General features: G+C 41.9%; 2 protein-coding genes across 3 annotated transcripts in view; both read left to right on the top strand.

Annotated features, from left to right (window-relative positions):
- Positions 1-15,261, top strand: part of hoxb3a (homeobox B3a) — a 66,872-nt gene that overhangs the window by 15,337 nt on the left and 36,274 nt on the right. For both annotated transcript variants that reach the window (XM_059347728.1, XM_059347726.1), the window contains exon 2: positions 9,040-9,407. The gene's annotated coding sequence lies outside the window, so the exon portion shown is untranslated. The remainder of the gene's footprint in view (positions 1-9,039; positions 9,408-15,261) is intronic.
- On the top strand, positions 2,320-7,070 carry hoxb4a (homeobox B4a). The gene is made up of 2 exons (XM_059347754.1): positions 2,320-3,260; positions 5,045-7,070. The coding sequence occupies exons 1-2, from the start codon at positions 2,801-2,803 to the stop codon at positions 5,344-5,346; spliced, it is 762 nt and encodes a 253-aa protein (XP_059203737.1). The 5' UTR covers positions 2,320-2,800; the 3' UTR covers positions 5,347-7,070.

Below are 15,261 nucleotides of genomic sequence, written 5' to 3'. Positions count from 1 at the left end.
TATTAAATTGCGTTCATTCTGTTAGAACGGTCCGCGGCTGACTGGGGCTGCCAGCATTTCTTTTCTTTTTTTTTTTACTCTGTGCTTTGGATAATTACAGCTGTACTTCTAATTACATTTTGCGTCGTTGTTTACGTGGAGGGAATGCTGTAGTGGTATTTAGAATTTTATAAAAAACATTTTAAACGCTAAGAACGTAAATCATCCAACGAAATATTAGATCAGTTTAAAAAAAATAAATTTAAAAAGGCCTGATCTCCCTTTCACTGTGAAACGCTATAGCCTAGTATTTGACCTTAAAAAATAAATAATACAAATAATTTATATATTTCTTGATATAATAAATTATAATCCCACTATCCCCAGGTATAATATGAGCATATTAATAATTCACATTATATTAAAATGACGAGAATGTGTTTTTTTTAGAATTATAATGATTTCTTTCGTTGTTTTCACACTCAAAGCTGCATTAGAAGCATCATTTAAACGGGACAATAATGCAGAACACCTGTCCATTTCGTTCACCATATATCAAAAAGAAAAGATAGAAAAGGGAAAGAAGTGGTTTTTTATTATTTTATTTTTTATCTCCTTGTTTTTTTTTTTATTTGCGAATAAACCTCCTAATCGTCGCCTTGGCCTGGAGGAAGTGTTACAACATTATAACTTCATTTCCCAGACCCCCCTCCCAGCAGTGTGGAGGTCAGGGGTCAGAAACAGTACAGATGGATGAAAATATTCCAGTGTGGCTGTGACAGGGAGTTTATGAAAGCAATAAAAGTCTATCGACGGTGTAAGCGTGTGCCTCGGGAGAGCCGCTGTCTTCTATATCTACCCTGTAGATCCGGATTTGTGTAAAAATCATTAAAACAATCACAAATTCGCTTCTAGGGGAGTATATAGTGGATTTAAACACGACGGCAGCGATGGATCCAACACAGGGAGGAGAGGCCTGTGTGCTGTTATCGCTTCTTTACATTACAATTTGTAAAAATGGAACTGTTGATAAAATAGATCATCCACGATTTTTTTTTCTTTTTACGAGAATGTATTCATTTCAGGCTTTTATTTTGAAGCGGCAAAGTGTTTCCCTTCAGAGTCCTGAAAACAAGTTTTGTACATTTTTTCGCAGTTCTAAAGGCCAACTCCAGGGTGAATTGGACTCACTTTATTTATTATTTGTCCTGATGTGAAAAATGATGCGGTCGACTGTACTGTTCACCTATAGGAAGTCGTGCTGGGGGGTTGGGTAGGGGGATGGCGCAAGGTTTCGATTTAGAGACGGTCAATTTTCTCGAAACAAAGGAGTTGGATATCTCCATCATCTTGCTTGTGTGCCTGCGCGCGCACCTTTTAGATAACACCACAGAAAGTGCACCACAGAAATAATATTTTATGCTCTATTCACCGCACTGATCCGTATAATTTGTAGCACTAATTTTTTTCAGATTTACCGGATTGATTTGAGTTTATTGTGCAACTTGTTCGGTGAGAATGCTGTGAAAAATTGTATTCTTTTTCTGTGCTTCTTCACGCTGCGTAATGCAGGTCTATTCCCTTGTTTTATGTCTTTTTGTGTGTGTAATATATAGCAGTAAGACAGAGAGTTGGACTGAGTGTTACATGGTAGTGTGATAGCGTTTGAAATGACGAAACAAAGCTGTGGAAGTGTGTGTCAGCTCGGAGATGAATTTCCTTTTAGGTGGAAAAACAAAGAGCTGTGTATCTGCTCAGTAATGCACAGCTCACAGTCTCACAAGGAAGCCTGCAGTGGACTTGCTATGCTAGTGACGTTATTATCGAAATATAGCTATCCAGTTTATTCTTGCAAGGCTGAGGCTGAATTACCATGCAAACGGGAGTTGAATGCAGAATCATGGGCGCCTGTTGGAGTAACACCATGGGCTTTAAAGAAAGGGAACCGGTGCAGGACTTTCGTTCCTAATGCAAAGGTCTGCTGGTGATTTAGAAGGCCGTGTAACCTGAATTAGTTGATGAATTTTCTATCGATCCTAAACAAGCCAGATTTATCTCTGACACAGTGCTGCTGCTGCTGCTGGGTGGCGGCGCAGCAGCCGGCCAGGCCACACTCCCATTCCCCGTTATTAGCGATTGAAAAAAGAAAAAAAGAAAAGGTTTGGCAAGCACGTCCCTACACACACACACACACACACACACACACACACACACACACACACCCAAATATATACACAGAGGGTGATGCAGGCGCCACTTTAAATCCCCCCTAGCGCTTTCTCTTTTTTCTCTTTTCTTTATTTTTCTTTTTGGAGTTCCTGCCAGACGCGCAGAGGGGAATGGGTTGCATTTATGGAGGGGGTTGTCATACTGTACTCTGTTGCTCATATGTGTCCGTGCGCGCGCTCAGTGTGGCTTTCAGTATTTTTTTCAGCGTGTCAGACGCGCTTTGTTATTGTTGTGATTCTTTGGCTGCTTAGGACGCCATGCGTGCCGACATGTGGTGGAGAGATATGGAGAACAGGCCCGGGGAGGGAGAAGGGGGACGTGTTATAAGACTGTGAATGCCCACAAACTGAGGCCATATGATGATGCGCGTGCGGGGGCCGTGTATATGCTTAATCCCATTTCCTTATCCGGGGTTCGTCCTGGAGGCACGCCATTGGTTGTCGGTCGTCACGTGGTTACTTAACTTTGTTCACTTGACAGAAAAGTAGGAGGGTTCAACGGAACAGGAATAACCGAAGAGTAAAGGGATGAGATATAAATTTTAGTTATATATTTTCCGAGTAGGTGCAATTCCACAAAAAGACTGAAATTAATGGCCATGAGCTCCTATTTGATCAACTCCAACTATGTGGACCCGAAGTTCCCCCCGTGCGAGGAATACTCACAGAGCGACTATCTGCCCAGCCACTCTCCGGACTATTACAGCTCCCAGAGGCAGGAGCCTGCCGCCTTCCAGCCGGACTCTCTCTACCACCACCACCAACACCAGAACCACCACCAGCAGCGAGGCGAGCCGCCCTACACGCAGTGCCAGCGTCCGGGGCAGCCCGCCTCGGTGGTGATGTCCCCTCGGGGTCACGTCCTCCCCCCGGCCGGGCTGCAGACTACCCCCGTCCCGCAGCTGAGCCACCGCTGCGAGTCGGTGACACCCAGCCCGCCTCCGCCTGCGTCTTGCGGACAAACGCCCCACAGCCAAAGCACTTCGTCCCCCACGAGCAGTCGCAAGGACCCCGTGGTGTACCCGTGGATGAAGAAAGTCCATGTAAACATCGGTAAGTGCTGCATGCAAACTTCTTCCTCCCTCTCCCCCTCTCTCTCTCTCTCTCTCGCTGCGCCTTTGTGCCTGCATGCAGTTGCCTTCCATGCAGTCAGCTAGGTGTCCACCGTCAAAATCTACGGCTTCCCCTCCCTTTTTTTCTGTTAGAAGTAGAAGAGTAGCCCTTGGGTCAAGATTTACGATCGTCTGTTTGCTGGGCCAATATAATTACACCGTCCATAAATTTTTATTACACCTCTCCGCTGAGGTGCCTTTTGAAGTCCGATCTCAGGCTCGTCTGCTCTAATTCCTCGCCTTATGACAACTCAGACCGAGCCCATAAGTTAGCTTTTATGCTTTGGTAATTTGATTTTAAGTGGTCGGGTTGTATAAACGGTGTACTTTACTCTGTCGAGCCTCCTTCCCCTCTCGTTGTTCCATGGGAGGGAAAGTTTTATGGCAGCTGAAATATTCATGTTTATAGAGCCGGCCGTAAAACACTAATGTAAAACCGAATAGCTCCAGTCTATTATGGCTTCTCTGTAATGTTCTAATAGACTTGCTGCCTATTGAGTATTGGGAGAGCCGGAGCGCCTGTTCGCGGGGCGACAGAAAGCCACTTTGTAAAGTCACCGTAATGCATTCACTCCACCGGGCTGTGTCCGCGGTAAGGAAACTCTCTTTTGCACACTCATTTCAGCTGTCATGTCTTACTCCGCTGCAGCATGTTTGGTTGTATGTTTTGGCGTTTATTCGGTCATGCAACGCCGTCGTGTAGCTGCTGCTCCCCCCACACCACCACCTTTATTCTCACCAGTTTATACTATGCAGACAAAACCGCCGTGCTCGCTCTCCGTATGTGCATATCGAGCACACAACTGCTTGGCTCGTCGCTGCTCTTGCTGTTTGTTTTTAAAAAAATATATTTTCCGGTGTCGGAACAGCACGATATTTAAAGCTTTTATGAAATGCGCTCGTTCGTGACATTGATTTGCTCTCATATCACAACATTTGCACACCAGCGTCACAGGCTGGCTGTGCTGGGAGGATTCACACCGCCGCAGGGCCTAAAAATGACACCTGACAATGTGTTCAAGACAAATGCAAACCCCCGGTAACAAACTAGTGTAAAATAAACGGGTTCCGCTGTAGTCAGTGCATCTGAAAGCACAGACAGACGCTTTGTCGTGGGATGAAATGACATTGCAACCATTAAAGGGTCTGCCAAGGTTACAGCCATTTTGAATTGTCTCAGTGGGTCCAGTACAGCCGCGGTGGCCATCGCTGTTTGTCTTCGTTGCATGTTCATATTGCTCTGACATTTGTGTTTCTCTCTGTCTGCTGTGATGTGCTGCCTTCACTGGCACATCTAGACTGCTGTGTTGCTGCACACATTTAGAAATAGCCTAGTACTCTTTTTTATGCGCAAACCTCTAGTACTAATAACGTCTATAAAAAAAATAAAAATAATAGCTATATTTTTTATACAATGATGCAGCCAGGGTAATACAATAAAAATTAAATAAAAGAAGAAATAAAATAAAAATAAATAAAATAAAAATAATATTTTTATAATAAACGATAGGGTATTATTATTATTATTAGTTTTTTAATTATTATTATTATTATTATTATTATTATTATTATTATTATTATCATTATTTGTTTTAATTAAAAACTAAAAACTATTTTATTATTATATATATTATACTGTCTTATTTTGGGGGTGACTTCACTGTTTTTCTTGTGTCTTTTCCAGTGCTTAGTGTGACGATCATTATTACCGTTTTATTCCCACAGTGAGCGCCAACTACACAGGGGGGGAGCCGAAGCGCTCGCGGACGGCCTACACGCGCCAGCAGGTCCTGGAGCTCGAGAAGGAGTTCCACTACAACCGGTACCTGACGCGCAGGCGCAGGGTGGAGATCGCGCACACGCTTTGCCTGTCAGAGCGGCAGATCAAGATCTGGTTCCAGAACCGGAGGATGAAGTGGAAGAAGGACCACAAGCTGCCCAACACTAAGGTCCGCTCCGGGACAAACGGCAACAACACAAACTCCCAGTCTCTGAGCGGCTCCCAGACCCGCAGCGGGCCCCTATAGCCCGCTTCTTAGCTGTCTTTGTGTGATTCTTGCCCCCGAAACTGAACAGCAGCGTCGCTTTTGAACCACCGGAACCTGTACTTTGGACCGGAATAACGCCTTTTTGCGGAGGACTGGAGAGATGTCAGTGCAGCCTGCTCGGCCCTGATGCTGCACACTATAATATGACGTTATGACGTGGGAGGGGTGGAGGGTAGAGAGAGGGGTTGCCATTGATAAAATAAATAAATAATGAAATGAACAAAAGTAGGCGAAGGAGACTGAAGGAAGTGAGAAAAATGTTGCGGGCCGCTTCTTTGCTTTCCCCCCCTCGCAGTCTGTCTGCCTCCCTCTCTGCTGCTTTTTGTAATTCTGTCTTTTTATACTCCTCCCTCTCCTCTCTCCCTCTCTATGACAGAGCATAAGACGGTAGGCTGAGGAGGAGAATGTGTTTTTTTCCCCTACCCGAGACTTTTTTTTTTTTTTTTTTTTTTGGTGAAGATGGATCCTCGTTTTCATCTTTAATCATGCCAAACTCGGGCCCCATTTGTCATGTTTACTCTGCGGGTACAAAGCAAAGGGGTGAACCGCGGCTCTGCCCATTACCCCCTGCACCCCTCCCCAAACCTCTTCCCCTCAGCCTCACTCGCACAGGCACGTGTAATAAATGGAAGTCTCGTTTCGTCAAGAGAAGTATTCTTATAATAAAAAAACCCCCACACATATACCCATCCCTCCGTCCATCCAATATAACCTCCAGTCTGATCTAACATGACACCAGACAGTTTCCTGTCCTGCTGTCATAACTGTGGCTATTTCTGCTCAAATACAGCCTTTTAAAATTTTAATTATAGTTATTTTTGAATTCAGTGTTGATTGTAAAATGATCCTTTATGCTGTTATGCTGAGAATGACTCTGTGGTCCGTTGATTGTTCAAGATGTGATGTTGTATACAGGGAACCAGATAAAAGTAGAATAAAGGAATTTCCACTACCAAACAGGGTTTATAAGGACACTCATCTCCAAACCAAAAGCCTGCTAAAAATAATAATAAGTAGCTCAAGAACACATTATAACGCAGCACTATACAATGTACTACCTATTACCTCAGTTGTACTTATATATATATTTTTATTTTTTTGGTCGTCTTATTTTCACTTGCTCGTTTAATGAAGTGACAACTTTTCGAGCTTTTTATATTTTTGAAATTATGTGACAAGTTATTATAATAATTATTATTACTTGCAATAAAAAAGCGCTATTCACTTCTTGTATGTGGAAAAATTTTAAAAATGTAATTTAATTATAAACGATTGTTCTAGCCAGGGACACTCAGAAAAATAAGGAGTCTTTTCTTGCATGTCTGAATGGTGTTGATTTATTTTTCTATATCTTCTTCTCTCTTTGTCTTCCTCTGTTCTCTGCACATTAAATGCGCGCACACTTTCTTTTTTTCCTCTCTTCACTTCTCCTCTCTCTGTCCTGTCACCTTGTGCCACTTTTTAAATATTTTATTCTGCCAGTGTTCTTTTTTTAAATGATGTTATTTTATTTACATTCCAAAGACCAGTTTCTATCGTTATTAATGATTATGATAATAACAACAACGATGTTATTGTTGAACATGTGTTACCTCCTCCAAGATGTAAGTTGCTCCTTTCACTGCTTATGCCTCATCAGTGTCTACCTTCCTATTATTTGTAAATAGTTCATAGAAATTTAAATAAATGGCTAAAAAAGTGTATTCCTCTGTCCTTTTCTCTTTTATCTTCACCTCAAAGTATCCAGTTTCTTCTAAATTTTCCACCCTAGATATTGAGGACTGAGTTATTGCGCTATAATAAAAGCGTCCAGGTTAAATATAACCAGTTTTAAGATTCTATTAATCTAAAATGTGTGTTTTTTTAAAGTTTGTATTAGAATAATTCCAGGGTTTGCCTCCACAGCTGAGCTGAAAGAGCAAAAACAAATCTTTCTCTCTCCTCTCATGGACGTTTAACAGTGAAGGATGTATTTAATGCATATATACACACGCTCCTACATGCACACGCAATAAATAATTTCATTTAATTTCACTGTTGGTTTTGCCTACAAACGCACAGAGACCTGTCTGGAGAAATCAGCAGCCTGCGATGATTAATCTGTCCCGGCCATGAGTGATCTTGGTACATTACGTCCTGTAATCTCGTTTTAAATCACAAACCGTCCCTCCGTTTCACTCCCGTTCTCCCGTTAATTTAACGGCTGCTCAGACTCGCTTGCACCGGCCCGACAGAGTATGAACCCCCCCCTCTCCCTCCTTTTCCTTCCTTCCTCTTCTGCAAAAAAAAATAGTTTCTCGGTTCGTGCTCTTTTAATGCTTTAATGAGTGTAATTTTTGCACAACAGTTTTTCCCCCTATCGGTGTTTTCTGGAGCGCGCATGTGTGTTTTATTTTTTATATATTACAAAAAGGGAGCGGGCCGGCGCCATAGCTCAAACCCTGACAACCAAATAGATAATCAACAAGACGAATGGCTTCTTTTGTAAGGCGCGGCTCCCGTATTAATTTTCATTTTCTTTTCTTAGAGCAGGTATCGAAAAATATAGAGCAAGAGAGGGGGGAGAACGAGAAAATAGCATTCCTCTCGATGAACTTTAAACAAAAAAAGTGTGCCCCCCAAATTGGTCGGCTCGTATTCCTCGGCCCAGAGAAGATTCCCTATTACTTGTTGGTTGATTTCTCCCTGGGCCTCTTGCCACAGAGACTCCCAGTGTCCATTTATCTGTTTTCTTCCTGTTTATGAAAGGCTGCTCCAGCGCAAAAACCGCCCTCCTATCAAAGTGTGCGCATGGATGTGCTCAAACACGCCAAAATGCTTCAACCTCACGTTAGAGGCATATGATCATGCATTTTACATTTTAACGTTTTATTACTGCAATTACTCCTCTGACACTTTATTTTTATATTTATATTTATATTCATATTTACATTATATATTTTTATCGTTACCTATTTTGTTCATTGTTTTTCTTATATTATCCTATATTGTAATTGTTTTTGTAATCAGGAGCAATCTGGGACAAGAATTCCCTTCGGGATTATTAAAGTTATATCTTATCTTAATAAAAAAAAAATAATAATAATTTCAGTTTTATTTTTTTGTTCACTACTTCACTTTTATTAACCACTTTTCATGCTTTATTAATAATGTGCATGAATGTGTTTGCAGACAAATGTAGATAGATAGATAGATAGATAGATAGATAGATAGATAGATAGATAGATAGATAGATAGATAGATAGATAGATAGAGTCCAAATGTAGCTATAAACATATTGTCCCATCTAAGACAGACCCCTGCCCAATATTCACACACATATGTGCCTCCACAATAACCCCTAAAGCCCCTGAGCGCTCACAGTCCGACTTAAAATAAATGGATTTGTGTGCTGGATGACACCGTGCACAATAAAATCCACCAAGGAATCCTTATTCTTTTTTAGCCTCCTTTATCAGCCGCGGCCTTCTGCTGCTTCTGTGAATGGGAGCAGATTTTTTGCTAGCACCCCCACCCTTCAGCCCTCCAATCCAAAAGTTCACCGCTATTATTTTCTGGACAGGACAGAAGGGACTGCACCTCAAGAAAAATGCGAGAATTATACAAGAAAAAAGCATTAATCACTTGTTCTTCTTTAAACACTTCTTCTCCTTCTCTATTGTCATCCGGCAGCCACACACAAGACCCCTTCTGCCAGGAGAGAGGGAGAGGGCAGGGAACAGAGAGGCAGACAGAGGAGAAGAAAAAAAGAAGACGTCTTGGAAGACACTTGGAAGACAACCCCCCACACCCCCCAACCCCTCCCTCTCACACACAACCTCACACATAAACACTTATACATACACCTCCCCTTCCCACCCATCAGCAAGCTATTTTTTACACCCCACAAGTATCCTACCATAAGAAAAAAAACTTTTTTCTTCCCCATTGGAAAGAAGAAAATCCCTCCAAAGAAACTCCAGCACACCAGTCACAGAGCCCTCGCGGCGCAGGAGAAGAAGAAGATGGCCCAGGGGTCGCTGGCAGTGGTGGCGTCTAAGGTAAGAGGCCCGGGAACTTCATTTTTCTCCCCTTTTCTGTCTTTGCCTCTCTCACTTGCTCCTGTGTGATGCTTCTGTGGCGTTTTTATGGTTTTATTGCCCCCTGCGCATTTGGCGAGGTCAAGCGAAGGGGGCATTTATGGTCGTGGGAGCTTTGATTTCAGCGCAGGGACTTTTGGAGTTGTAGGCCTATGTTTGTGTTGGAAGGTGTGTGTCTGTGAATGTGTGTTTGCAGCTACAAATGCCAGACTTGTGATGCGCTCTTTTCTGTTTTCTCTTGAGTTTGTGCAACTGTTTCCGTCACCCTCTGCTGCGGCGGGGTCACTCCTGCGTCTGTTAGTGAATCGCAAGGCCTGTCGCCTTTTGTGCATCATTTTGCTATTGTGCGTTTTTTTACGCACAGGATTTGCTTGGGTTTTTATTACTTTTCTTTAGAGATTCAGCTGAATATATATTTTAATTGATAGGGTTTATGTGATGCACAACAAACTTAACGCAGTTACCTATGCAGGCTCATGCAGCCTAACTTTAGGAAAAAAAGAAAATTCTCCAGCAAATGTATGACAGGAAGGCCCACGTTAATGATTTCTGGTTCTCCCGAAGCTTATTATGCATTTTGTCCTGGCTGTGTTTCTGTGGTTATAAAGTGTTGCTATGGCCCATAGCTTTTAATAAGATACTGTGTGTGTGTGTGTGTGTGTGTGTGTGTGTGTGTGTGTGTGTGCGCGCGCGCGCGCGCGCGTGTGTGCGTGTGCGTGTGTGTGTGTGTGTGTGTGTGTGTGTGTGTGTGTTGTCGGCCAGGTGCAAACAGGCTATGGAGACCGCGGTGGGAATATGAATAATACGGCGCTCAATTGGAGAGAGGGATGAAGGGGGAGGAGGGCGAAAAAAGAAAAATTAAAAGAACAGGGGGAGCGCTGGTTAATGGATACTCTCTCGGTTGCGCTCCAAAACAATTTACCTCGAAAACAAACGATCTGTGAGGCTTTCCAAATGAACTGCGAACGATCGCCGGTCGCCATGCGCGCTCAGCCTCCGGTATCTGCTGAGCCGACAGTAGCGGCCTGGGGAAGCGCACTCACTCCTGTTTGACCCCTTCAGAAATCAATCTGCCTGGGTTAAAAAATAAAAGGGCAGCGGCTTTTTGGTGTAGGGGCTCTGGCCTCTCATGGGGATGCAGGCCATGCGTGGAGAAGGAAGAGAAACAAATGAGAGAAATATAAACGGCTGGTATCGAAGGGAAGGCAAAGAAAGAGAGAAGGAGGGAAAAATCGATGGTCATGCAGGGCAGCGGAATGGCCAAACTGCGGCCACAGAGGGTTCAACCAGGGGACACGTTTTTCTGACCGATGAGGTCCACTGGCTCTGAAGCCACAGGCTGACCCCACCCCCCTGTCCACACACACACCGCTCCCCCACCACTCCAACTCCCCCTTGACCTCACAAGGCTGCTGGTCCCTCCGCTCCCTCGGACATTCCCAGACCTTTGGAGCCCCCGGGCCACTTTGTCATAACAGGCCGAGTTCAGGACACTGTACCCCGGGGGCATGGCGGCCAAACCTCCGCTCCCACTCTCCACAGACAGACAAGCCAACCACCTGGACAGGGGTCAGCCACAGGCCACTGTCAGCTAAATGGGGCTGTGTTGATGGAACTGGCTGAAATTCACAAACGTAGAGCAGTTTAGAATATCTTGTCACTGCTTGACATGATGCTATTATTTACCCTGTTACTCGCTCCCAATACAAGGACACTGTTTGTACGTCTTTCATAGCAGATGTCTCAAGTTTTGGTCAACCTGTAATTTGAGAGCAATGCTTTTCAAACGTGATCTGTATCAACCTGGAGCTTTCTAATGCAAGGTGTTGGGAGACATTCTAACTGTATGATTTGGTATGAAAGGGTCAGCAAGCACTGACAGACAGGCTGAAACAGAGACAATGTGCAGCCTGATGCTGGACAGTATTTGGACAGACTGGGACCTTAGTGTAAACAGAGCCTGCCCTTTCTGATTGCCTTGCCAAAAAGCTGCTGAGCAGCCTTTTTAGCTCCCAGTGCTGTATTTAGAGGAAAATTGTGCACCATGTTTGATAAAATTCAAGACCTGGCCACTCATTTTGACAAGCTGATTCATAGCAGCCAATAAATCCAATAAAAATTGAATAGAATGCTATTATTTTTTACTGTAACTGATTGTGAGCAATCCAGGAAGCTGCAGCCACCATTATTTAGGCTACCAGCATTGGACTGGTGGCTGCTGGTCATTTTTCAGCCTGGTAATCTGACCTGCAGCTGGGAGGGGTGCTGTGTGTGTGTTGGGGAGTACTGATTAATCAAAGGGACAATGGCGGATGGGGAAAATGCTGTTGGCCAGTCTGGTTCCAAACATGCCTTTATTACCATAAAGAGAGTAAAGAGGTATGACTCTTTTTTTTGTATTTTACATTTCACCAGGGTCTTATATAGAGGTGGGTGGAAAAAATCGATACAGCATAGTATCGTGATATTTCGCGTGGCGATATTATCTTGATTATATTTTCGCCTTTTTTGTTTTGTCCGAGGCCATAGCAGACTTGGTTTTAGGAATGTACTGGAGATACTCGTATCATATGAAACTAGAAGATCTAAGGATATTGCTGCAAATTTAGGCTATTTTTTTATTTTTCATGGTGATTTTCAAGCAGTCATGTGACATCTGATGTCATGCTATCTCGATAAAAAATAGGCTCTCTGGGTTCCCACAAGTTGACTCTATTGTGGAGAAATAAAAAGACTGAAGTGAGATGAATGGACTGAGAATTTTGTCAAAACAATACTTGTTTGAATTTAATATTGTGGACACAAAATGCAGTTAAACAGTTAAATCCCAATATATCGTATCGCACTACTCACCATATCGCAAAATTATAGATAGGATAAAATCGTCTCATGGGTTATCTGCTGATTCAAACCATATCACTTTTATAAATATATAATCAATTTGCATAAGTGCTTCTCTGACCTGCTGAAAGCAGAATGTGGTTCAGTGTAGGTCTCTTTGTTTGTCTCTTGTGTTGTTATTGGGATCAGATCTGTGAGGTTAAGATCTCCTTAAACTGCAGTCTGTGTTTTGGACACACTGGAGTCAGTAACCTAGCAAAGTTTCACATTTTGCATCTTGAGAAAGCTCCACTGCTCTCATAGTTCTAACGGCTGAGTTTAAGTTGTTGAAAGAAGAGCTTCATCAAATTTGTGAGGTAGCAATTTTTACATAATACTGTATGGACTAGTAAATTATCAATGTGTTTTTTTAAAGACACCTCCAAAGACAGCTCTGTATCACCTTCAGCTGGATGTTTTACCTTCAGATTACACGTCATTTCTATGACTTTCTTACATATAAAGAAGTCCACTGACAGCAAATTTAAATGAGATGCTCATTTGCAGTAGAGATGAAAGGTCACAGCACTCTTTCTTTCTTAGAAATATTAATATATGTGTCAGTACCCACTCCAAAATATAATATTTTAATATATTATATGGCTGAATATATTTTTCATGTATATGTATCTATTTCTTTATCTAATGTAAGTCCAAATGTGTTAATTCCACCAGTAATCTTAAAACTTAAAGTCGTACATTAAGAAAAAAAATACAGTCAGACATAGATTGAACAAAAGTAAATTAATCAATATTTTATCAAGCAATAACTAAACAACATTAATACATTTATCAGGCATTTGGTGCCAACTTAAGTTACTTTTGGTAGTCATTTTCACTACCACTGACATAATTCTTCATGTACTGAGAAAGTGCAGGTTTGATAGCCAACTCCGCCCTAACAGTAGAGCAGGTAAGATCAAAGTTTGAACTCCTTTTTTTAAACTGCTGTAATTTTGGTTGTGTTTTAGCCACTTGTACAAGTACATCTGCAGAAACGAGAAGTCAGGTCAATTTAATTTATATAGCCCAGAATCACAAATCACAGATTTGCCTGAAAGGGCTACAAACTGTACATGGTAGACACGAGAGGTGTGAATTAGCAGAGATCCCACGATATGATTTAATCCCGATTCCTGAGTCACGAGACGATATAATTGCGATTTTAAGCATTTTGCAATAAAGTGAGTATTGTGATGCAATATACCGCAAGTTTGCTGTTTAACTGCAATTTGTGTTGACAAATTTCAATTCAATCAAGAATTGTTTCGTCAAATAAGAGAAAACTCTCAGACTGTTCATCTCACTTCAGTCTTTTTATTTCTCCACAATGAGAGTCAACTTGTGCATGATGTCAGAGATCACACGACCGCTTTGAAAATCACCATGAAACATAAAAAATAGCCTAAATTTGCAGCGTCACTTCCACAACTTCCAGACATGATATGCTGACGCACATGGTGCCTATAGATTCCTTAGATCTAGTTTCATGATACCGTATCTCCAGTATATTCCTCAAATGAACCCCACTACGGCTTCCGGAAAAAAACAAGAAAGGCCAAAATACTCATGGAATGCCAAATATCGATACTTGGTAGCCATTAATCGATATAATATTGCCATGCAAAATATCGCGATACTATGCTGCATCGTTTTTTTCCCCCACCTCTTCTGTATTGTGGCCTAGCAGTTCTTTTGTCATAAGCTTTGGCTTCTGAATGCATTCTGTTTTTATTTACATTTTGCACATGCATCCCAACTTCTTTGGACTTGTGATTGTAACTTTGGTGTGCCTATATATTGTATTTCCGTTATGCTTTGTGTGTTTTATGGCCATTGGATACATGTGGCTTCAAATGCTTTCTGCATGTATTGAACAGAAACAGATATGAGAGAGCAACCAACATGCTCACAAGCAACATGGTGATATTATCAGTACTGGGAGAGTTTATTTTCAAGACTGTTCCACAGCTAGATGAATACATGCATTAAGTATGAATCACTTTTTTAATGCTCTGCTTTTGTCATCTGGCAAGTGCACTGCATGCACAAATTGTTCTTTAAATAACATGTTTATAGGAAAAGTGTGCCTCATATACATTTTAGAGCAAGTATAACAACTGGAAGGTCACTTGGATGGTGCAGACCTCTGCCAAAGCCATGCCCTGTCTCAAAATGTTAACAAATGGGAAAATAATGTGTGTATCCGCCTCGTGATTCACTACAAAATTGAATTGGTTCTTCTTTGACCCATGCTCCAGTCTTCCACAAAACTTCATAACAAGCAGGCCAGTTCTGCTGAAATCCAGAGTTACAAACAGAACCACCTCCTTTCTGGACGTAACTAATCTCTTGAAGTTATCTCATAGCAAGTGTATTCTCAATACCAACAGTGGTGGAAAGTAAGTATGTGGAAGAACCTGCTCTCACAGGAATCCGTGAAATAGCCACGGATTCGCTTAACTCAAAATCCGTGGAATAGCCACGGAATAACTCAAATTTCCGTGAAACTGACAAGGATTTTGCTACAATGCAAGTTAATATTTTTTCCTATTGGTTTCTTCCAAGTCATGTGACTTTCAAAGTCCCGGTGGTCAGAACAAAAAACATGGCGTTTTTTGTTCTCTCATTTTTAGTGAAAAAAAAAAATCAATATTTTGACTTAGTTTCTGCATAAAAATGGATTTTGATCACATTTCTAGCGACAAATATATGTTTTATTTTCTGAATATTCACTCAGTGAATGTACATAATCACTTTGTATGTTGGAATAGCCACGGGAAATGACTTTCATTAACTTGCATTGTAGAGAAAATCTGTGTCAGTTTCACGGAAATTTGAGTGATTCCGTCGCTATTCCACGGATTTTGAGTTAAGCAAATCCGTGGCTATTCCACGGATTTTGAGTTAAGCAAATCCGTGGCTATGTCACGGA

Source organism: Centropristis striata, chromosome 13 (assembly GCF_030273125.1).
Source record: "Centropristis striata isolate RG_2023a ecotype Rhode Island chromosome 13, C.striata_1.0, whole genome shotgun sequence".
NCBI classification, from domain to species: Eukaryota; Metazoa; Chordata; class Actinopteri; order Perciformes; family Serranidae; genus Centropristis; species Centropristis striata.
This window is presented reverse-complemented; position numbering and strand designations above follow the sequence as displayed.